Here is a 24,295-nt window from a genome sequence, read left to right as displayed (position 1 = left end):
CAATTCACTTACAAGGCTTTGTCCATTTATTACTAAGGCATAATCAGAAGCGACAGTTTCTTCCAAGTTTTGTGTTGGTTCTTGGAGCTTTTCATCATAAGCATGTCCCTCAGAAATGTCCTTGCTCAGCCCCAAAATAAGATCTTTTGCTTTCCTTTAAAAAAGAAAAAAATAGCATCTATGAAACACATAGTGTGGTGTAGTGGTTAAGAGAAGTGGACTCGTAATCTGGGGAACCGGGTTTGCATCTCCGCTCCTCCACATGCAGCTGCTGGGTGACCTTGGACTAGTCACACTTCTCTGAAGTCTCTCAGCCCCACTCACCTCACAGAGTGTTTGTTGTGGGGGAGGAAGAGAAAAGGAGATGGTTAGCCGCTTTGAGACCCCTTAGGATAGTGATAAAGCAAGATATCAAATCCAAACAACAAACAGATACTTAGTTGCACAGGAGAAGCCAGAAAGTTGCTTGATATTTTTGTCAAAGCAGTCTCCATCGTGGAAGAGACAAACCTTTGCTCAATTTAAAAACGGCTTGCCTTTTTAGCACTAGGAACTGTGGTGAGAGAAAGAGCTAGCAAACATCTAGATAGTCCACTTTCTCCCAAATTCACTTTTTTTAAAAAAAGATTCTAGCCAAGGTCAAAGTCCTCAAAGCAAAAACAGTAGAGGAATACATGCAAGTAAGCACTCTAATGACATGAACAGATCTACTGAAGGGGGTGGGTTTTGTGTCAAATTGCAGGTGGAGGCCTTGCCTGTCAATGGATCTACTCGCGAACAACATCCCACAATATTTACACTCATTAGAGTCTTATGTTACTTATATCCTCCATGAGCACATTCACTGTTTGTTCCAATGACTCTAACACAGGGCTTGAAATGAACTAATTCAGATTAACTAATTCAAATCAATTATATGTCAGTTACACCTGAAAGCAGTTTCCATAATTTCCAGGTGCACTGAACATGAATTAAGTTTCTTTTATGGTGGAACTTGGGGGATTATGATTCAAATTTAATTTTAATTCAGTTATACACACGTACACACAGATCACATTGTATTTAACTCTATGTTTGATTTGGCCACTGCTTTTACCATTTTTACTTGTCTGAAAAGTGATGCTGCTGTTTATGCTTCAAGATTATAATGGTTGAGGAAAACAAACAAAACAACTACAGATAGGTAGCCGTGTTGGTCTGCCATAGTCAAAATAAAAAAATGCCTTCCAGTAGCACCTTAAAGACCAACTAAGTTAGTTCTTGGTATGAGCTTTCGTGTGCATGCACACTTCTTCAGATACACTGAAACAGAAGTTGCCAGATCCTTCTATATAGTGAGAAGGTGGGGAGGGGTATTACTCAGAAGGGTGGTGGGAATGGGAGATTGGCAGATAGCTGAGATGAGCCTGTTGACGACTCAAACAAAACAACTGTTCACCTTAAACTGTGGTTCTGTGTGTGCATGTGTTGAGTCCCACCCACCCACCTTCTTAAGTATATTTTATACTTAAAATTTGAAAGGCGGCGGCAGGGGACAAAATGCCAAGGATCATGGGAATGAATCGTGAACTAAACTGTCAATTGAACTGAGGGTGAATTGGAGCTGGCTCCTTTTGAATATGAACTTCTCAAGCACTGCTATTCTTACACTGTTGCGGATGATTATGAGAAATTGAGTTTGAGTTCCTCTGTTGCCAGAAACCCATTTCCGGCAAAAGTGGAAGTGGAACACCAATTAGGGGCACAAACACCTTGCCCAGATGTCCTACTCCACTAGCATTTTTTTCTCAAGGCATACACAAAGAAAAATATGGTATGATAAAAAAATGTTGGCCACAGCCTCAACCTTTGCAGCTATAGCCAACTTCATCAAATATCATAGAATTAGTTTGAAAAATCCACCATTAAACTATTGAAACTCAATATATTGTATATCAAAGTAAAAGCAAAACTAAAATCTTTTCTAGCTTGTAGCCCCAACCAACGGCCACTTAAGCCCAAGTCTGTTTTCCGGAAACCAGCAAGTCAGCAATTGCTGGCACAAGGAGAGGGTAGTTTCAGATACTGCAGCACGTGGCAAAAGTTAAATACACACATGGATTCACACTTTCAGTTTCCACCAATGTTGTTCTTTCTAAACAAGGAATTTGTGCATTTTGCACACAGAGAAATGTGTAAGCTCTCTAAATGTTTTAAGCCTGCATATCTCCCCATAAGGGATACATGCCATGATCAAGCAATGGTTCTTCAACATCAACTTCATTGGATTGGTCATGTTGTGCGGATGCTTGATTATTATCTTCCAAAGCAACTACTCTATTCTGAACTTAAAAATGGAAGTGTAATGCTGGTGGTCAACAAAAGAGGTTTAAAGGGTCTCTCCAGGCAAATCTTTAAAAATGTACTATAAACACCAACAACTGGGAAACACTGGCCTGTGAGCGCTCCAGTTGGAGAACAGCCTTTACCAAAGGTGTCATGGGCTGTGAAGATGCTCAAACTCAGGACGAAAGGGAGAAATGAGCTAAGAGGAAGACACGCTTGGCAAACCCTCACCGTGATCAACTCCTGCCCGGAAACCTATGCCCCATTGTGGAAGGACATGTGGATCCAGAATTGGCCTCCACAGTCAGGAGGACAATCTTACTCTGCTACAAGTGATTGTCAAAGAAGACGACGACACACATTTTCCCTTTTCAGCTGAAGGGACACCTGACACCACCTGGAACATTTAGGATTTTCTAGTGAGGAACATGAGAACAAAGAAACAAATAAGATATTTTGAGTACAACCCAATAATTGCTTTATAATAGTTTTACCTTAGTTCTTCACATACTTCAGCTTTTGTGTGACCCTCTATTATGAAAATCTCATCCATGGCATCAGTAAGCATGTTGCAGGAATAACCAATGTTCATAGCCGTTTCTAAAAAAAGCAAGAGAGATGGGCAAGATCTCATGAAGGAAGAAGAAAGAAGAATTTGACCTTGGACAACATGAGAACCTGTGCATGTGTTTATCCTGATGGGTGTTATTTCATACATATATAAAATTTCAGTCAATGACCAGTAGAGAAGAAAAGAAGAAAACAAAGTACATAGAACACAACAAAATACGTTAAGTATACTATTAAATGTGGAGTTAAAAACAACGTAAGATATTTTTTTTTAATGAGAAATATAAAATAATTATATTTAAATGGTTAAAATCAAGGTGTTGATAATTCTAAAATTAAGACAAGAGCCTGCACCGCCAAGCTATTGCTGCCATACAAAAACTAGTTAGCTTGGCAGTGGTCTCTAGAAACTGGTCTGCCAAAAGATAATCGATATAAAACACTTCAAATCTTCCTGATATAGTTTGTAAAATTGGATTAATAAAATGGCGGTGGATATCACAGTAGGAGGAACAATACAATAAGACTTCACTGTCTGACTGACTGGAGGAAATTCTTATTCACCCCCAGGCAATACAAAGAGTGCTGATCTGTAGCATAATAATTTACACAGGATGAACAACCATATTTCTTTTTTGTTTTTATGACTTAAACGGAGCAAGGAAAAAATTCCACCAGTTATGTGTGTCAATCTCCCCCCTCTTGTGAACTAATGGAAAGTGTAAATTCCGAGGGAAGTGTAAGCCAAAAGGCTGCCAAATGGGACCATTTATGTGGCGGAACTCTGTATGCCAGCCCATAAAAAAATACAATGGAACACACGAGAAGGTTGCAAAGTGAAATTCTAACTGCCAGCCTCTCTCCCTTTCCGCTGTGATGATTAACAGAATGAGACAAAGGGAAGGAAGAGGAGCAAGTGTTAGGACAGGTTAAATAATGTCAAAAATAGTTGGCTATCTCAAACCAATCTTAGTCAGTAGTCCCTAATAAATCATGCCTGTGAGTGCCACAATAAATGGTTGAAGGACTGGTTCACATGTTACTTTGGGTTCAAAGATCTCAAATTCTTTTGCCAGAGTGGGCTATGGATGCCCAGATTTACCAAAGATCCTTCCATGTTGTTGTTTGAGCACAGTGCTCACAGAAGGTGATAGTCAACTAAAGTTTACTCAAAGCAGACCCACTGAAATTAATGTACATGACTAACGTCAGTCCGTTCATTTTGGTGGGTCTACCTCTGAGTAGAACTAACTAGTTTAAGTTTGCAGTCTAGATACACTTAAAAGAGAAATGGAGAAATGGCAAGAACAGGATGTTTATTGATTTTTGCAGCTGCTGTTGGAGTTGCAAAACAATGAACCACAGGACAGAGCAATGGAGAACTTTTGAAACAACAATGGGATATTAGCTCTGCCCAAGGCATGATGGAGAGCAGCAACAACCGGAAAGAGATAGACATAATATTTTACAAGGACAGGAAGAAACATCATGGACAGAATAATTGCCACACACAGGAAGGAAAAGGATATTGTTTGAATACTTCACCTGTAGTTTTATCAATCATTTAATGTGTCAATACAAATGGAAAGCGTGAATATTTCAGTTGTTGTATAAGGGATTGTTATTTTGACTGGAGTGTGATTGAAATTAATAAGATTTTGGAATGCAGAAATAAAGTAATGACCGCTCCACGCTTAAAACGGGGGGCGCCCTTTGCGTGGACGCGTGCAGCCCCTGGATCTGGAGCGGCTCCAACAGCATAGGCTTGGTTTGCCTTCCCTCACTTGGGATACCTGGAGATCTCCGCCTACCTCAGTCAGTTGTCCAATCCCACCTGGGGGAAGCGTTGCCAAGGAGACCAGACCAGGTAGGGGAGGGATTACCTGCCCACACAATAGAGGGAGGATCTTACCTGGGAATCCTCACTTGGCTCCAGAGCTTCTCCCACCCTACCCACCCTCAGTTAATGTCTTATTTGCAGGTTAACTTTTCTTCACAGGTTTTGCAGGTTAACTTTTCTTCACAGGTATGCGGGCGCTGCTACGTTAAGGTCGCTGTTAAAGGGCCGGAAAGGAATTTCCCTGCATTGGCAGGTTTCGCCTTTCCCGTAGCAAAACGTCACAACTTTGGCGGTATCAGGCCTTGGGCGGAATCCTTTAGTCCATCTTCCTCTTTGCGGCGGCGATATCAGGGTTCCCCGTTAAAGGGGTTTCTGAAGGAAGGCTTTGGCCGTATGCCGAAAGGTCGTCATTGCTCTCCCCTGCGGCGGCGGCGTTACGGGGGCGGCCATCTCTGCTTGAACATATGTTCTCCAGAGCCGGCCCATCCCTCCCACACACACTGGATAACCCTGATGCTCCCTAGGTCCCCGGCTGGGGACCGGGGACCGGGGAGGGAGAACGGCCAATGCCTGAGCCAAGGTCTACCCACATTTGAAATTTAATAAAGTTGTGGCCAATTTAATCCCATAGCACGTTGTCATGAGTCGTTATTTCACATGACGGGGGGGGGGGACCGCGCGGGATCTGGGGACTCCGCCTGTCCACGCAAATCATCAAACCATCAATTCTAGCATGCAGGGGGGCACCTAAATTATATCATTTGGCATCTGAATGATTGGTATTAGTAACTGTATTATAATTTGGCATTGTTATAATGAGGCTATTATTGGATTATTGTAATTGAAAAATAATAAAAATTAGTACAGTGGACCCTTGAGTTACATAACTCTGGATATGTAACTTTCGGGTTGTGAACACGGCAACCCCGGAAGTGTATATAAAAAGAATGGGAGTGCCAAAATGAATACCTCAAAAGTCAAGGTTCAAGGACAGAAATCTGGCTGAGTCTGGAATAACCTAGTGAAGTGAAAGGATAAGAAAGAGGGATTTATATCTAGATGTTAGGATAGAGATGATCAGGAAAACAGGAAGACACAATGAGAGATAAAGGAGGTGCTGTGGGATTGGTGGAAGTCAATGTTTTGTTGTTGTTTTTATAGTGTTTATATTATTAACTTGTAAGATATGGATTTATTGTTGTTTTTTAGTTGTTGTTGCTTTTTTAGTTTTTCAAATGTTGGTTTTTGTGTGTTGTGTATTGTTATTTTTCAATATTTTTCGTGTTGTTGTTGTGTGGAAAATACAAATAAAATTTATTTAATTAGAAAAAAATTAAACTTCCAGGTTTCGCTGTGCGCACGTGCACAGAAGCAGCGCCTCCAGTTACAGACTTTTCAGGTTAAGTACCGGCCCCTGGAATGAATTTAATTCGTATCCAGATGGTCCACTGTATTAAAAAGATACACTTAAAAGAGAAATAGACCCTGTTGCTCAAACTCTGCCCTACTCCTCCCTGTATTTTGTTCATATATTGCATTCATAGCATACCCCTGTTTCCATGGAGCTCATGTCCACACACACAATACCCTATGTCAGTGGTTTGTAACCAGTGCGCCGTGGCACCCTTGAAAGACAGTCATAGATGCAACCTTGGCCTCTGTCCCTCTTTCCTTCCCTCCCTCCTCCTCTGCCCTTTTGTGTCTCTGCCTCCCAAAGGCTTGCACAGCTGTTTATTGCAGCAGGCCTGGCTATAAGCTCTGCAGGCGAATGATGCCTCTGAGAGGCACCTCTCCTTCGGGCGAGGTTGGTCAGCTAAGAGACTAGGCATGGCAGCAGCAGCTGCCCAGGGGACTCCCAAGGAGAGGCGAGAGGAGAGGAGGCTGAGGGAACACTCCACAAGGGAGGGTGTTCAAAAAATGGCGAGAGGCTGCCAGCTGTGCAGGCAAGGGGAGACATAACTGGGCTCCTGAGTCCCACAGGGGCGTCGCAGAAAAAATGAAGTTGGTTAAGGGAGCTGTGGACTCAAAAAGGTTGCCCTATGTGGTGGTTTAGGCTAAGAAATAATGAATATCCTGTCTTCCAGTGAGCTTCATGTCCAAGTGGAGATTTGAATCTCCTTGGTCCTAGTCTGATACTCTAATCCCATGGTTCCCAATGTGGGGTACACGCCCCACGGGGGGGGGGATTTGATTTTTAAGGGGGGCAATTCAAGAATGAGCTATTCACAGTTAATGGCCTTTTAGGTTTTCTTCACGTGAATAGGAGTTCACTTTTTGAATAATAAGAATTATATGTCAGAGGGTGGGGTGGGGCATCAGGATTTTAGAGATGCTTATGTGGGGCATAGGGACGCGGGTGGCGCTGCGGGTTAAACCACAAAGCCTAGGACTTGCGGATCAGAAGGTCGGTGGTTCGAATCCCTGCAACGGGATGAGCTCCCGTTGCTCGGTCCCAGCTCCTGCCAACCTAGCAGTTCGAAAGCACATCAAAGTGCAAGTAGATAAATAGGTACCGCTCCGGCGGGAAGGTAAACGGCATTTCCATGCGCTGCTCTAGTTCACCAGAAGCGGCTTAGTCATGCTGGCCACATGACCCGGGAGCTGTACGCCAGCTCCCTCGGCCAATAAAGCGAGATGAGCGCCGCAACCCTAGAGTCGGTCACGACTGGACCTAATGGTCAGGGGTCCCTTTACCTTTACCTTTAGGTGGGGTATGGCCAAAAAAAGGTCAGGAACCACTGCTCTAACCATTGCACCACATTGGAAAATAACCACGTTCACTGGATTGAAGCCCTTCTGATACCCCTCCGCAGAGAATCAGTTGATACATAAAACTGAAAACCTACCTTGTTTGTCTCCCGTTAACACCCAGATCTTAATGTTCGCTAGCGATAAGCGTTCAATGGTTTCTGAAACTCCTTCTTGCAACTTATCTTCTATAGCTGTGGCTCCCAATAGCTTCGTGAGGAAGCAGAATAGATCAGTTGAAAAATGTTAACAAACAAGCATGGACAACATGTCTTTCATTCCTGATATAATTTCAAACTTCTCAACATAATGTAAACTAACATAACAACACCTTGAGTCTTACAGGGATATTTTACCCAGGTCCCTTGTCTCTATATGCGCTGGGGTGGGGACTATTCTGGCTGAGGGGGAGAAAAATGACCAGAGGAGGGGACACCTATGGCGTCTTTGGGCCTAAGAAGGTTAGCACCTCCTGGTTTAGATAATATTGATCTAGATGGAGCAAAGGTTTGACTCAGTGCAAGGCAGCTTCCTATGCACAGGGACGTCCAACTATCAAGAGACTGCGATCTACTCACTATATAAAAAACTGGCAGTGATCTACCCCTTTTGGGGGGGGGGTTCAGGTCACAGCTGAGCTTTTTTTAGGGAGGAAAGTCAAACTTATTGACTTTTGGGGGGAGTTCAGGTCAAAGTTGTTGAGCTTTTCTTAGTTTTAGGGAGGAAATTCAACTTGTTGACCTTTTGGGGGGTTCAGGTCAAAGTTGTTGAACTTTTTTTACGGGGGAGAGAAAAAGTTGTTGACTTTTTTTAAAGAGACATGTCAAATAATGATGAGCTTTCCTTAGGGGGTAAAGGAAAAGGTTGCTCACCAACAGATCAGTCAGGAAACAAACAGCCTCGCAACGGAGACTCCGTCTTCCGTTCTAGCGATCATGAGCAAATGGAGGGCGGGGCGAGGGGGCGATCACAAAGGAAAAATAGCCCGCGATCGACAGCGATCAACCCAAACCTCCCGGGGATCAACCAGTAGATCGCAATCTCCACGACAGGGTTAGCTCCCGTTGCTCTGTCCCAGCTCCTGCCAACCTAGCAGTCCAAAAGCATGCCAGTGCAAGTAGATAAATAGGTATCACTGTGGTGGGAAGGTAAATGGCATTTCTCTGCGTTCTGGTTTCCATCACAGTGTTCCGTTGCGCCAGAAGCAGTTTATTCCTGCTGGCCACATGACATGGAAAGCTGCCTGTGAACAGCTCCATCAGCCTGGCTCCATCAGCCTGAAAAGCGAGATGAGCGCCACGACTTCATAGTCGCCTTTGACTGGACTTAATCGTCCAGGGGTCCTTTACCTTTTTTTTTTTTTACCTTTACCTTCTTACATCCTTAACCCAACTTGGAAATAACCTGTGATGCCCTAAATCTGATGTCCTTTTTATTTGTTAAATATTTTCCAGTCCAAGGTTTGCCTAATAGTTCATGCCCATTCTGGACTTTAAAGTGATGATTCAGTGTTTTGGATGTTTATTGTTGTTTTGATTTTTTTAAATGTATTTTAATTGTTTCATTTATCTAAAAGAAATGTCACCTTGATCAATTTTTCTAATGGAAAAGCATCAGGCGGATAGAATAATTAACTCAAGTAAATACACAAAATATTTCCCCCTGCAAGTTGACTTGCAATACCTTCAGGTCTCTCTCAATGCTTTCATATGCTGAAGTGAGCAGTTCATCCCTATTCTCTTGCAAACTGCTGGCCTTCTGATAAACTTCAAGCCACTCCTGAAATTGCTCTTCATCCACATTTTTGTAAGCCAGAACTAAAGTCCGAAGGCCTTCTCCAGCAAACTCCTATTATTTGTCCAGAACAAAAATACATGTTGTAAGATGTGTGCTAATTAAAACAGCCTTTTATTCCACACTCTGCCCTCCCCTCCTTTTAAGTTATGAAGTCACAAAAGATGCTAAATTTCAAGGCAATATCCTAGTTTAAGTTATTTTGATGTGAAACTGCAAAGACTCACCCCCTTCCTATACCTACAGTTCCTTCAAAGCGGAACTTCAATGGTTGATTCTCGTTTTCTGTGAAAAACCGCGCACGCAAAATTATGCTTAGTTCAGATCTGGGCTGCTAGGATCCAGATTTCAGCAGTCATTTGGGAAAGCTGAAGTCCCAGCAACTTGATTGGTAGAAACTGATATAGCGTGTTCACATCAAAAAGAGCACGTGTTGCGGTTGGGGCCGAACAAAACCCCATGTTAGTGACCAGGCCATGGATGGCTAGAGGCCTGGGAGCAGATTGGAGGAGGGTGTTACTGGGGCAATTTGGATGTTGCCAATTTAGGGGTGGGATCAATGGCTTTATAAGCAGGATCCACAGCTTTCTCTTTCTCTTTTGCTGTGGACACCGGATCTATCTCTAGCACCGGAGTGAATCAGCAAGAGATTTTGGTCGTATAAACCATTTTCCCCCTCTTTTCTCTTCCCTTCCCCTCTTTGACTTATCCTAAACTACCCCAGGGTAATTGATTTTATTCCCCCCTTTTTTCTTTATACGCTCTTACCTTCTCCCTGTGGCCCTTGGGACGCCGGTGGGGGGGGTGCGGGACCTCCCGGTCCCGGCTGGCTTACGGCCCGTTCTCGGCCGAGCCGTGGGTGGACTAGGGGGGGGTGTTTTGCCCCGAGCCTCTCTGCCGGGTCCAGCCCAGTTAGTGCCTGGCCTCCCTTAAACGAGGGAGGCTCCCGGCCCTGATCCGCGGCCTACAGTGCCTTGGGCCTGTTGGGGCGACTGCTGCGCCGCGCGGCCTGCGGCCGGTGGCGGAGCTAGGGAACCCCTATCCCGTGGCTGGATTCGGCCCGGCTGGGGCTCCCGGTCGCCCCCTCGCTACACTTCTTCCCGCGGGCCTCTCTGGGCCTACTGCGCCGCGTCGTCACCGCCTTTGGCGGCGCGGGGTCTCCCGCGGCCCGCTGCGGCCTGGTCGGGGCCTGTAGGCCTCGGCCGCCTCTCCGGCCTTGGGGCCTGCGGGCGCCGGCTGGTCGCGGCCCCGATCCGCGGGCTGCCGCTTCCCGGGGCCCGCTCCGGCTGTTGCCGCTGCGCGGGCCGCGTCTGGCGGCGGCTCCTGGGAGCCCGCGTTCTGCGGCTGTTTTTCGGCCCCGCCTTCGCCTTTGGGCCCGGCTGGGCCTGCCGCTCCGCGCCGCTTCCTCTCGGCGGCGCGGGGTCTCCCGCGGCCCGCTGCGGCCTGGTCGGGGCCTGTAGGCCTCGGCCGCCTCCGGCCTTGGGGCTTGCGGGCGCCGGCTGGTCGCGGCCCCGATCCGTGGGCTGCCGCTTCCCGGGGCCTGCTCCGGCCCGCTCCGGCTGCGGCTGGATTGGCCGCCCCGTCGCCCCCCGCCTTACCTTTGGGCCCGGCTGGGCCTGCTGCTCCGCGCCGCTTCCTCTCGGCGGCGCGGGGATCGGCGGCCCGCTGCGGCCTAGTTCGGGCCGGTTGAGGCCTCGGCTGCTGCTCGGCTTCGGGCTGCCGCTTCAGCCCGGGGAGTCGGTGCGCCCCCCCCATCCAGCACAAGCGGTTTGGGGGCGCACAGGTGGGTAGTGGAGGCCTTGGGGGGCTCAGAGTGGCCTGAGCCCTGGTTGCCTGCCTCCGGTGTCGCTGGTGGGCTAGAGGTCCTCCATTTCGGGGGTTAAAATCCTCCTGTTTGCTTCCTTGTGCTTCCTTCCTGAGCAGTGGCCTCTGGTGGCCAGACTTGGTAATTGCAGGCTCTGCCTGTAATTCAGGAATTTACTCGACAGTGGCCTCTAGTGGCTGTTTCGGTATTGTAGGGTGCTTTTCCCCTGCTATTAGAGTTCCTCTGTAATACCTGTGCTTATATTTGGTTGCATAGGCCTCCTGTTACGCCGGCGGTGTTGGGTTATTCCCGTACCTGCTGATTCTCCTTAATTTTATTGTTTATTTGTTATTTTATCTTTCATTAATTTTATTATTATTATTATTATTTTATTTCTTTTACAATTGTGGAATTTTAATTAATTAATTAATTTGGTCCGGAATTTAACCCCTTCCTTTTATTGATTCTCTGTTTAAGTTCTTAGCAGGAATGGCGCCTAAGAAGGCAGCAAGGAAGGCTGGTCCTGCTATTACTCCAAAGCGGCCCATAAAAGGTCCATCGCAGGCTCTGCGTTCCCCGCAACCTGCCCAGTCTCTACAACGCATCCGGTCCATGGTCAACAGCCTGGCGGGTGATCCAGTGGCCTTGGCAAGGGTGGAGTCCGAGATGGATGGTCTGCTCCGCCGCTCCTCTACCCCGTCGTCATCCTCTGCAATATTGAGTCCTGCTTTAGGCGCCTTGTCCCCGGTGGCGTCATCTAGCGAAGATGAGGGAGGAACATCGTTAGCCGGGGGGTTGCCGCTTGATAGTCAAACACCACGCACCCCGGTTTTACCTGCGTCGCAGGTTACTGTGGCAAGGGGTCGTGGCCGTACCAGGGTTGGGGCCAGCAGGAGGGCAACAGCACGGGACCGCATGAGGGGTTCTCCTTCGCGGTCTTCGGTGGCAGGGATTCAGGCGCCGGGTCATTCACATTCAATTTCTTGTCAGTCGATCCCAGGTACGGTGCAGCAGGCTGATTTATCGGAATCTTCAGTGGAGGATAGCCTTCCCCTACCTCCAAGGTCATCTTCTGGAGGGCTCCGTCGCCGCAAGAGGAGCTCCAAGAGGCGCGCCAAGAAGAGACGTAGAGGTACCTCGTCTTCTTCTTCAGGTACCTCCTCACAGAGTTCGAGTAGTGACGAGGAAGCGTCGCTTAAGCTCTACTGGGGGTTTGGGGAGACCTCTGGGCTCCCAAAATGGGTGTGGGAGCGGAGGGCCAACTCCCATAGGGCCAAGTATGGGGCGGTTCAGGATTGTCTTGATGGGGCATTGGTGCCTGACGTAAAAGTCTCCACCAATTCGGCCAGGGACATCATCCCCGGGGCCCACCTGTCTGCCAAATTGCGGTCCAGGATCCTGGATGGCCGCTATGTTGATATTTTCTGCCTTGCCCCCCCGCTCGAAGGTCAGGAGCCCTTAGACAAGGGTCTGCAGGCATCTAAGAAGCGGTCGGTCTTGTCAAAAGCAGATAGGACTTTTGAAAGGTGGTTAGATAGCTTCCAGGTTTTTGCTGGAGTTGTGTCCGCAGCTTATCCCAGGAGATCTCTGCATCTGTGGGTTTACCTGTCCATTGTCCGTTCGGCCTTTACGATGGCCGGGGAGACTGCTGCGCTGGCCTACGACCAGAACTTCAGACGTAGGGCAGCTAAGATCCCCACTGCCCGCTGGGATCGGAAGGATTTGGATGTCTGGACCACTTATGTGGCCCCCCGTATTGACAAGAAACTGCCCGACCCGCAGAAGCCCAGGCCCGCCTCTGCCAGGTCGGGCCGCAAGCTGTTCTGCTGGGATTTTAATAAGGGCGCTTGCTCGAGGCAGCCTTGCAAATTCGCGCATGTGTGCGACAGGTGCTCTGGGAACCATCCAGCATCCACGTGCGGAGGGGGTCGCCGGCCCTTTCGAAAAGGGGGGGGGGCTCTCAGCAGCCTCCAAAAACAGCTGCCCAGGCCCCTGCTGCCGGAGCAGGAAAGTAGTGTCTTATCCTCCTTAGCTTACACCCCAGTAAGGTTACAACCGTTGCTATCCTTGTTAGAATCCTACCCTGACACCAAATCGGCGTCCTACTTGCGCGAGGGCTTTTCCGCAGGTTTCAGAATCCCGATAGTTTCCACCCCAGTAGCCAGGAACCCAGCAAATCAGAAATCGATCAGGGACATGCCAGAAGTAGCACGCAAGAAAATCGGAAAAGAATTGGCTTTACGTCGCATGGCCGGTCCTTTTGCCGCCCCTCCTTTTCCCAAGTTCCACATTTCACCTTTGGGTATAGTTCCCAAAAAAGCTCCGGGGGAATTCCGCCTAATTCATAACCTCTCTCATCCTACAGGCACGTCAGTAAATGACGTGATTCCCCCGGAGCTTTGTTCCGTGAAATATGCCTCTCTTGATCATGCGATCAAGATGATTCGGAAATTTGGGACGGGCGCTTTACTGGCGAAATGCGACATTGAATCGGCTTTTCGGCTACTTCCAATTCATCCCGACGATTTTTGGTTGCTGGGATTTCAGTTCGAAGGAGGATTCTATTTTGATAAGGCCATGCCCATGGGCTGTTCGGTGGCTTGTGCGGCTTTTGAGTGTTTCAGTTCATTTTTAGAGTGGGCCTTGCGTGAGAAGACCGGATTGGCCGGTGTCACGCATTATCTTGATGATTTTTTGGTCGCCTCAGCAGGTAATACAGGGGACTGCGTGGCGTTATTGCAGGCCTTTGCTTCCTTGACGGAAGATCTGGGCGTCCCTTTAGCGGCTGGAAAGACTGAGGGTCCTTCTACACAGTTGACTTATTTGGGTATCTTGTTAGATACCGTGGCCCAAACTTCTAGCTTACCACCTGAGAAGATTATCAACTTGAAAAAGGTTATTAAAGATCTTCTGCCCTTAAGAAAGGTTACCTTGCGGCAGCTTCAGTCGTTGCTGGGCCATCTAAATTTTGCGTGTAGGGTGGTCTCCCCCGGACGACCATTTTGCTCCCGATTGGCCAAACTTACCTCGGGGTTACGGGCCCCGCATCACAAAATACGCCTTTCTAGTCAGGTACGGGCTGACCTTGATGTTTGGTTGGAGTTTCTGGAGGACTTCAACGGGGTGTCCTTGTGGCAGGACACTTTGAACCTGCACAACGACTTCCAGGTACATTCTGACGCTGCCGGGTCCATGGGGTTTGGCTTGTATTGGGACGGTAGGTGGTGTGCTGAGCGCTGGCCGCCCGCTTGGCAGGGGCAGGCTATTACTAGGGACCTAACGTTTCTCGAGTTTTTTCCCATTGTAGTGGCAGTGCACTTGTGGGTTGGGCATTTCAGGGATCATCGTGTTTGCTTCTGGACCGATAACCAGGCGGTGGTGAATGTACTGGCCAAGCAGTCTTCACGCTCCCCTAGGGTATCGGCCCTCCTACGGGCCTTCGTGCTGCATTGTTTGCGTTTCAATATCGTGTTTTCTGCACGTTTTGTCCCAGGAATTTCTAACGAAATTGCTGATGCTCTGTCCCGTTTTCAGATGCAGCGATTCAGGTCCCTGGTGCCAGTGGCTCGAGACCGTCCGGAAATTTTCCCGGATCATCTCTGGAACCTTGGCAGAACTTAGTTTTACAGGGAGTAGCTGCATCTGTCGCACCCTCTACCTTGAGGTCCTATGAGAAGGCCTGGGCTGACTTCTTGTTATTTAATGGGCAATCTGCTGGGGAAGTTACCACCTCCCATTCCACCTCTCAGGTGCTCCGGTATCTGGCGCATTTGTTCCAATTGCGTCGGGCGCCTAGGACCCTTCGTCTGCACTCAGCAGCAATTTCCTTTTTTAATAAGGCTCATTTTGACAAAGACCCATGTCAGAAGTTTGTGGTCCGTAGGGCCTTGGAGGGTTGGGGGCGCCTCGCTCCTTCCAAGCCCATTCCCAGACGCCCCATCACATTTGAATTACTGGAAAAAATGCGCTCCAAACTGCGGAGCATCTGTTGGTCCAAATTCGAAGCTCGGCTATTTTCAGCAGCCTTTTCATTAGCCTTCTTCGGGGCCCTAAGAGTTGGTGAGGTGGTGCTTGAGCCTAAGCAGGACGGAGGCTCAAGGGGTTTGCTGATACAGGACGTTAGCGTGTCGGCAAATGACCTGCAGGTTAATGTCAGGAATTCAAAGACAGACCAATTAGGCAGGGGCGCCTTTATTACGCTCCCTGCAACTGGTGGAAGTGGCCCTTGCCCAGTGAAAGACCTTACCAAGTACCTAGCCTTGCGTCCCGGTGGTGAAGGCCCCCTTTTCGTTCACGAAAATGGCCGCCCGCTGGCAAGACACCAGTTTGCCGGTGTGTTGCGAAAAGCGGTTGCGGCTTGCGGCCTCCCGGCTCAGGAGTTTGCCCCTCACTCCTTTAGGATTGGAGCTGCCACAACCGCTGCCCACTGGGGTTTGTCGGTAAAAAGGATTAAGGACCTGGGCCGATGGAGATCGGACGCATTCAAGGGCTATGTGCGGAAATGATTTGTTGTGTACTTACATATGTGTGTTTTAACCCTAGGTCGGGCTGCTATCCATATCTGGGTAGTAGGGCACAGTATTGTGCACTGGGCTGCGGACAGAGCTCGCCAGTCCGGACTGGGTGAAGGCCTGGGATTCCCGCAGCACGTACATGTGTCCTGGATCTCCAGAAGGGGGATGCTGTGGGGAGAATTTTTACCTCTCATGCGAAGGCGTGTTCTCCAGTTCGGCCCTCCTTCAGCGATCATGGTGCAGCTCGGGGAGAACGATATGGTTTCTTCTTCCTGCTATGGGCTGCGTGCGGCCATTTTACTGGATCTGGGGGAGCTGGCGGCACTGGTGCCGACTGCTAAGTTATTTTGGTCACAGCTTCTTCAACGCCGCATTTGGCGTGGTAGTCCTTGCCCTGCTGCCACCGAACGCGCAAGGAAGCGGATTAATTCCGCAGCAAGTAAGTTGGTGGTGAACCTGGGCGGGTTTGTTATCCCTCACCCTCTTATCTCATTCAAGGCGATTGTATTTTATAGGGATGATGGGGTTCATCTCTCGCCAGTGGGGAATGATGCGTGGTTGGATGCTCTAGCGTCCAGGTTGAGGGTGTGGCTTGATTTATGAGTGGTTGGCGGCGAGCGTAAGGGCTCGAATGGCGGTTAGGCATTGGTTTAAATTGGTTGGTGGAGGGGTATGGATTGGCTGTGCCTGCCCCTCCAATGCTGCTGCAGACGGGTATTCCGTTAAAGGAATTCTGAAGCTTACCATCCCCTTCGTCCAAACCCTTGGAGCAGGGTGCGGGCCGCGTAAGCTTCAAGGAGCAAGCGCGGAGTAGCTGAGGGCCTGTGACGCAGCTCCAGCTGACTCTGTCCCTTGTTCTTCCGGGACTGACTAGGGAGTCAGTGCTGTCCCCCATGGCGGGGGGTGACAGATAGTCATAACCAATGCCTAAGCAACCACTCTCAATTTGTATTTAAATAAAGTTGTGGCCAAAATTATGCCAAAAACCTAAACCAAAAATTATGTGTGATGTGTGAGTTATTGGGAAGGGGGGGTTTTGGTGGACCTCAACACGCAAAGCGTGTTCACATCAAAAAGAGCACGTGTTGCGGTTGGGGCCGAACAAAACCCCATGTTAGTGACCAGGCCATGGATGGCTAGAGGCCTGGGAGCAGATTGGAGGAGGGTGTTACTGGGGCAATTTGGATGTTGCCAATTTAGGGGTGGGATCAATGGCTTTATAAGCAGGATCCACAGCTTTCTCTTTCTCTTTTGCTGTGGACACCGGATCTCCCGCCCACCCTCCCTTGCTTGGGCTTGCGCCTTGACCTTGCTCTGCCTGTCATGGGGTCGTTCGCCTTGGTGCGGGGGCCCAGTAGGAATTTTTCCAATTGGCTGATTAGTGCGTGCCTTTTGGGTTTTGCCTACTGCTTAGCAAATCGTCACAACTTGTAAGGTTAGCGGTTAGGCATTGGTTTAAATTGGTTGGTGGAGGGGTATGGATTGGCTGTGCCTGCCCCTCCAATGCTGCTGCAGACGGGTATTCCGTTAAAGGAATTCTGAAGCTTACCATCCCCTTCGTCCAAACCCTTGGAGCAGGGTGCGGGCCGCGTAAGCTTCAAGGAGCAAGCGCGGAGTAGCTGAGGGCCTGTGACGCAGCTCCAGCTGACTCTGTCCCTTGTTCTTCCGGGACTGACTAGGGAGTCAGTGCTGTCCCCCATGGCGGGGGGTGACAGATAGTCATAACCAATGCCTAAGCAACCACTCTCAATTTGTATTTAAATAAAGTTGTGGCCAAAATTATGCCAAAAACCTAAACCAAAAATTATGTGTGATGTGTGAGTTATTGGGAAGGGGGGGTTTTGGTGGACCTCAACACGCAAATGTATTTATTTAATAAATTTCTACCCTACCAGTCTTCCATTCAGGGTTTTCCAGAAGTCAATGGAGACCGACAATGGAGACCAATGACTAGTGAAGCCAACTAACTCAAGGTTTGTCTTCATCTCCCTCCCTACTGAGTTCTACCAAGGCAAAACTGTCTCCTGTTTGTCCTCGTGGACCAAACTCCACTGCTTCAATTAGAGAACTTGGGGAAACATACACAGGACACTCATTCAAGTAACAAACAGCCCCACACCACCTTAGCTTCATCAAGGGAGCTGCATCACAAGCAAGGCCCTAGGTTTGCAAAGTTAGCTATTGCGGAGACTGAACTGTGAATCAGGAAGTCATCGGTTCATATATCACCTCTGCCACAAACTCTCTCAGTGGCTTTGGGCAAGCCACTCTCCTTTAGCCTCTCCCCACATCTGCAATATGAATATTATAATACTGACCTATCTTGCAGGGTGGCTGCAATGACTATGATGAGATAATATACATGGAGTGCTCTGCACACTGTAAAGTTAGTGATTTCTATCCAAAATATTTTTTATTTTGTTTTAGTCATTGAATTTATATACAGTGGTACCTCGGGTTAAGCACTTAATTCGTTCCGGAAGTCCGTTCTTAACCTGAAACTGTTCTTAACCTGAAGCACCACTTTAGCTAATGGGGCCTCCCGCTGCCACCGTGCCGCCACTGCACGATTTCTGTTCTCATCCTGAAGCAAAGTTCTTAACCCGAGGTACTATTTCTGGGTTAGTGGAGTCTGTAACCTGAAGCGTATGTAACCTGAAGCATATGTAACCTGAGGTACCACTGTACTGCTCTATAACTGGGGGTCTCAGGGAAAATCAAGTTTATCACAGAATAAAATCAAGATAGAAAACCACAAAACACCTAATAAAAATAAAAACAGAAACCCAATAACCCCTCCACACACAAACAAACACATTATAAAAGGGCATAGGATGTAAATTGGATCAACCGAAGGCCTGGTTAAAGAGGAACTTTTTTGCCTGGTGCCTAAAGGTGTATAATGAAGGGGCCAGGCAAACTTCCCTGGGGAGAGCATTCCACAGACAGGGAGCCACTGCGGAGAAGGCCCCGTTCTCGGGTTGCCACCCTCCGGACCTCTCGAGGAGGTGGCATATAAAGAAGGGCCTCAGAAGATGATCTCAGGGTCTGGGTAGGTTCATATGGAAAGAGGCGGTCCTTGAGGTATTGCAGTACTGAGCCGTTTAAGGCTTTATAGGTCAAAACCAGCACTTTGAATTGGGCCCGGAAACTAATTGGTAGCCAGTGCAGTCGGACCAGGATCGGTGTAATATGCTCAAACCGTCTTGCTCCGGTGAGCAACCTGGCCGTTGAATTCTGCTAACTCACACATTCTGTTAGTGCAATGATTTCTGCTTCTGCAACAAAATCTTCCTCCAACTCTCCTCCCTCCGCCTGCCCCCTAAATCTGTTTGGGAGGTATCAACAAAGCCTTGGGAGCAGGTTTGGGGAGGGTGCACAATGCATGCAGGGAAATGAGAGGGAATTAAGTTTCCATTGTGCAAGCATAAACCCTTGTGTTAACAGAATGATGGCGTTGGATACCACTTATCATTACTACTATAACTATTTCCTAAACATAAGAAACCTAATCTGAACTTGACAAATAGTATGTGAAAACTACACGAAGCAAAACACACACACACACACACACACACACACACACACACACACACAAAACCCCAAAGTCATGCATACAAATGTAAAAATCTGAACATCTGGTGCGTTAAATGCTCAGAGATGCACGCCAGCTAATTTAGACCTTCTTCTATTGTATTTCCATTATAAAATTATGAATTCCCATAAACACCCATTCCTTATTTCTCGAACGTTGAGGTTTATTGTTCTGACAACAGTAATTTCACTTGGAGCCATCTTATAAACTGCAAATAGCAAGTCATTTTGTTTTATTATCCAAAATATATTTTGGCTAATTTAGATATAAACAGTATGAATTTCTTTCAAAACCCAGCAAATTTGGCTTTTGCTATGAAAATTGCAAACACATTGGATTTTGACCTTGCTGAGCTGAAAATGTGAATGGTTTATAACACTCTATTAACATTTTTAGCATTTCTTCTTGTAGTATTCAAAATTAAAAATTATAAGAAAAGAGGAATCTGAACAAGATAAAATATTATGGGCTAGAAAAAAGCCACAGAATCAATTTAGCTGACTATGAAAACATGAGATGTCTGGAAGAGTTATTCTGTTCTCACATAAATCTATTCCATAAACTTTGCTGGGTCAGTGTAAGAAAATTCAAGGTCTCTATATTTTAAATGCAAGATTCAAAATGTTTGTGATTTTAACCTTCATTAAAAAAAATCCTGGAGAAGATTAAAATAAAGCCAAAAGAGTTCCATTACAGAGGAAAAAATGGTTCTGTTTGTAACCAATATTACTAAATCCACATATTGTATACTAAATGTCAAAGGCTTATTTTGGTTATAGAATTGTGGAATGGTTCATGTTAAATGTAGACTTTTTAAAAAAAAGAATCCTTTTTCCTTTAAGAAAATAAGAACTTTTCTGGGTGGTTGGGGTTCTCCTTAAAAGGTCATTTTAGTTCAGAAGAACTGAGCAAAAGGTGCTTTGAGGGGTATACTGAAAAAGCAATAATTACAAATGAAAAATTCCTACCCCAGAAAATATTCCAAACTGTGCTTATGGCTTACTCTACTTTACCTGCGAATGAAGCAAAACTAAGTGCGGTCTATGTCACTTTAAGCTGAAGGCAAATAATTGTATGATTTAATGTTCTCCCACAAAGGAATCCTGCACCTAGGAAGGATTTCTGGGAGAGGAATTCTAGGCTAGCCTTCTCCATACTATGCTAGGTTTTACGAGCAGGTTGGACTGAAGGGAACAGCATTCAATCAAGTGTCTTCCCACCCCGGTCAGAAGTAATACGACCCAAAGATATTTTATCATCAGTTTGGGTGAAGCATGCCGAAGTTTTTTTCACTTATACTTAATACAGTGGTACCTTGGGTTAAGTACTTAATTCGTTCCGGAGGTCTGTTCTTAACCTGAAACTGTTCTTAACTTGAAGCACCACTTTAGCTAATGGGGCCTCCTGCTGCCGCCCAATTTCTGTTCTCATCCTGAAGCAAATTTCTTAAATTGAGGTACTATTTCTGAGTTAGTGGAGTCTGTAACCTGAAGTGTATGTAACCTGAAATGTATGTAACCTGAGGTACCACTGTAAATCCCTTGCATTGGCTTCTAAACAATATGGACCTACCGCAAGATGGTCTGACGTTAAAGACTTGAGAGATTTGCTAGATGGATGAAGCCTTTCATATAAAATAGTATCTGCTCCCTTTGAGTAAAGCCTTATCTGTCCATCGGGGTTTCGAACTGGAAAATGAACAAAAATAACTGTGAAGACTTTATGATTACCGTGGTGTGCGGAATATTGCATTGATCAGTTCATAAAGGCGGCTTAAAAAGTCACCATCTTCTATTCTTAAGTTTCCTTCTTAGAACAGTAAAAAGTAAAGGTAAAGGGACCCCGACCATTAGGTCCAGTCGTAGCCGACTCATCTTGCTTTACTGGCGGAGGGAGCCAGCGTACAGCTTCTGGGTCATGTGGCCAGCATGACTAAGCCGCTTCTGGCGAACCAGAGCAGCGCACGGAAACGCCGTTTACCTTCCCGCCGTTTACCTTCCCCCCTATTTATCTACTTGCACTTTGGCGTGCTTTTGAACTGCTAGGTTGGCAGGAGCAGGGACCGAGCAACGGGAGCTCACCCCATCGCGGGGATTCGAACCGCCGACCTTCTGATTGGCAAGTCCTAGGCTCTGTGGTTTAACCCACAGCGCCACCTGCATTCCTTAGAACAGTAATTTTAATCAATTCCCACAAGGGGTTACTGTAAGGCAAGGCTGGGTACGCTATGATCTAAAGGAACAACCCACCCCCCAAAAACCACCATTCAGTTCAGAAACTAAAATTACCTAACTGCACCGTTGCAGTTTGATATGGTGGAAAGTTGCAGTTTTACGTGGTGCTAATTTACTGCTATTAACTTTCTCGGAACTTTCTCGATGTGGGGGGAAGAGAGGACACCAAGAAACAAGGGTGGGGTATATTTTGAGCCAGGCCAGTGTACAAGGAAGCTTCCCCACTGTCAGGATAAACAAAGCAGCGGTTGGTTTACACAGAAGAGTCAGAGCTTGGCTCAGTATGGCAGTTTTCACTCTATAGGCTATTTTTACACTTTGTTCTTTAAACACCAGCAGCCATCAATTTGAAAGGAAGATTTCTCAGCTGTGACAGTTCGCTTGTATAGTTTATATCCTTAGGATAATTATCCAAACCTTTTCTTTCTTTTTTAAGGAAACAACAGCAACAACTGTGAGGGGTTTTATTATGCATTTATTATCCGTAAGAGATGACTGTCACTTCTCCGCTATCACAATTTGGATAGCAGGGGAAAGCTTCCAGCATATTGCTAAAGAAAGTAATATGTCTTATATTATTATTTAACCCATGTGAATGATGTTTGCCCAGCTGAAGTTTAAAGGCTTCCATGATCCCAGTGGTGGGATAAGAAACATCTGATGTGTCGCCTTTTTGTAGCCAAAAAGTCATTGGGTTTTATTCAGTGTAGTGCTAAATGAAAGTCACTTAATGGTATACTTGTTCCACCAGCAAACTTTTTGCCCCAGCAGAACATTGTTGCGCAAGAGAATCCATAAGCAGGTTTCTGGTAACTTTGCGATGCCTAATGTGCAACAATCTGTTGTGCAGTTAAAGGGAAAGCAGTAAAAATTGAGGGTACCTCAAGAGCATCTTTGGGTCCAACTATGGCTTATATTATTAAAAGGGATCAAAATATTTAAAATGGATGTGCATGGCAACTGGCTAGGCCTTCTCCAGAAACAGCAACTACACGGTTTAATTGATGAGGCTTTATTTTGTATTTTATAAGGTAAAAAAGGTAAAGGACCCCTGGACAGTTAGGTAAAGGTAAAGGGACCTCTGACCATTAGGTCCTGTTGTGGCCGACTCTGGGGTTGCGGCACTCATCTCACTTTATTGGCCGAGGGAGCTGGCGTACAGCTTCCGGGTCATGTGGCTAGCATGACTAAGCCGCTTCTGGCGAACCACAGCAGCGCACGTCCAGTCAAAGGCGACTACGGGGTTGCGGCGCTCATCTCGCTTTCAGGCAGAGGGAGCCAGCATTTGTCCACAAATGGCTTTCCGGGTCATGTGGCCAGCAGGACAAAACCGCTTCTGGTGCAACGGAACACCGTGACAGAAACCAGAGTGCATGGAAACGCCATTTACCTTCCCGCCACAGTGGTACCTATTTATCTACTTGCACTGGCGTGCTTTCGAACTGCTAGGTTGGCAGGAGCTGGGATAAAGCAACAGGAACTCACCCCGTTGCGGGGTTTTGAACCGCTGACCTTCTGATTGGCAAGCCCAAGAGGCTCAGTGGTTTAGACCACAGTGCCACCCTCGTCCCTATTTTATATTCAAATGCTGACTACTATGAGAACACTTGTTGGAGAGTGATCTACAATAACAACAACACAGCCCTGTCTTGTTCCTGCCTCTGCTGCCACCAAGTATTGCTACCCCAATGATGGCAGCCCCACTCCTTTGTCTCTTGAAACAGACCGATGCCAACAGTTCCCAGCCAAGTCAAGCCCTTCCCAACCTCTTTCATACAAACTAGGATCACACAGCTCTCATGTCATGCGCTGAGCGGGGGAATCACTCCTGGGGAAGTCAATGCTCTGTTTCCACCACCATGCTTTCAAAATGCAAATATAAAACAAGGGGCAAGGGGGATTTGCATTCGGTACCTATCACAGACATTCTTTTCCTGGTGTTATTGAAATCCAAAATTGCCAACAGCTGGTAAGTGACAACTTTTCCCATTTCTTCCACTGTGATGGTCTTAGGAGTTCGAGACTTGAAGATGAAACCAAAGTTCCTGGCAGCAGTCACTAGAGCGCCTTCGTCTGGCGATTGTGCTTGGTAAATCAATTCATCTAAAAGGAAAAAAAAGAAAACCCAGCCACTGTTAAAGAACACAAAAAACAATTTTTAAAGAAAATTATTTTAAAAATTATTTATACACTGCTATCTCATTAAATATCAACATGGCACCTTCTCTATTGCTGTTTTGCTGACATTCCTCTTTCAACCTGCCTTCTAAAAAATGTATCCCAGTTGGTATCTATCTTGTAACAGAATTGATTTTATGCATGTGCTGTTATTTTAAACTTTTTTTTTATATATGGAATTATGTAACCGTTTTTACATGTGCAACTGTTTTAAAATATGTTTAATACAGTGGTACCTTGGGTTACAGGCACTTCAGGTTACAGAAGCTTCAGGTTACAGACTCCGCTAACACAGAAATAGTACCTTGGGTTAAGAACTTTGCTACAAGATGAGAACAGAAATCGCGCGGCGGCAGCAGGAGGCCCCATTAGCTAAAATGGTACCTTCCGGTTAAGAACGGACCTCCAGAATGAATTAAGTTCTTAACCTGAGGTACCACTGTAGTGGTATTTATTGGTTAAGGGAAAATGCATTCAAGAATAACCATACAGGAAACGAAACATTATCCCCCAAAAACCAAACTATTTAATAGATTTTAAAAATGGACTTAAGAACCTACTACTGACAGAGTTACCTGGGGTGAGGGACTAATTATTAAACCACTCTGGGAATTGTATTTTATATATATATATATATAATATTTATTAAGATTTTTTAAAACACACATAAAATTATAAAATACAGTTCACACA

At 46.6% G+C, this 24,295-nt stretch overlaps 1 protein-coding gene across 1 annotated transcript in view; it reads right to left on the bottom strand.

Moving 5' to 3' along the window:
- The window catches only part of ATP8B4 (ATPase phospholipid transporting 8B4 (putative)), a 113,985-nt gene that overhangs the window by 16,848 nt on the left and 72,842 nt on the right, over positions 1-24,295 (bottom strand). Inside the window, exons 17-22 of the mRNA XM_083475607.1 lie at positions 23,339-23,527; positions 20,763-20,878; positions 9,167-9,331; positions 7,582-7,693; positions 2,820-2,925; positions 13-154 (exon numbers count right to left, since the gene is read on the bottom strand). Coding sequence (XP_083331733.1) covers positions 13-154; positions 2,820-2,925; positions 7,582-7,693; positions 9,167-9,331; positions 20,763-20,878; positions 23,339-23,527 — 830 coding nt within the window. The remainder of the gene's footprint in view (positions 1-12; positions 155-2,819; positions 2,926-7,581; positions 7,694-9,166; positions 9,332-20,762; positions 20,879-23,338; positions 23,528-24,295) is intronic.

This window comes from Podarcis liolepis (assembly GCF_965112155.1).
Source record: "Podarcis liolepis genome assembly, chromosome: 14".
Lineage (NCBI taxonomy): Eukaryota > Metazoa > Chordata > Lepidosauria > Squamata > Lacertidae > Podarcis > Podarcis liolepis.
This window is presented reverse-complemented; position numbering and strand designations above follow the sequence as displayed.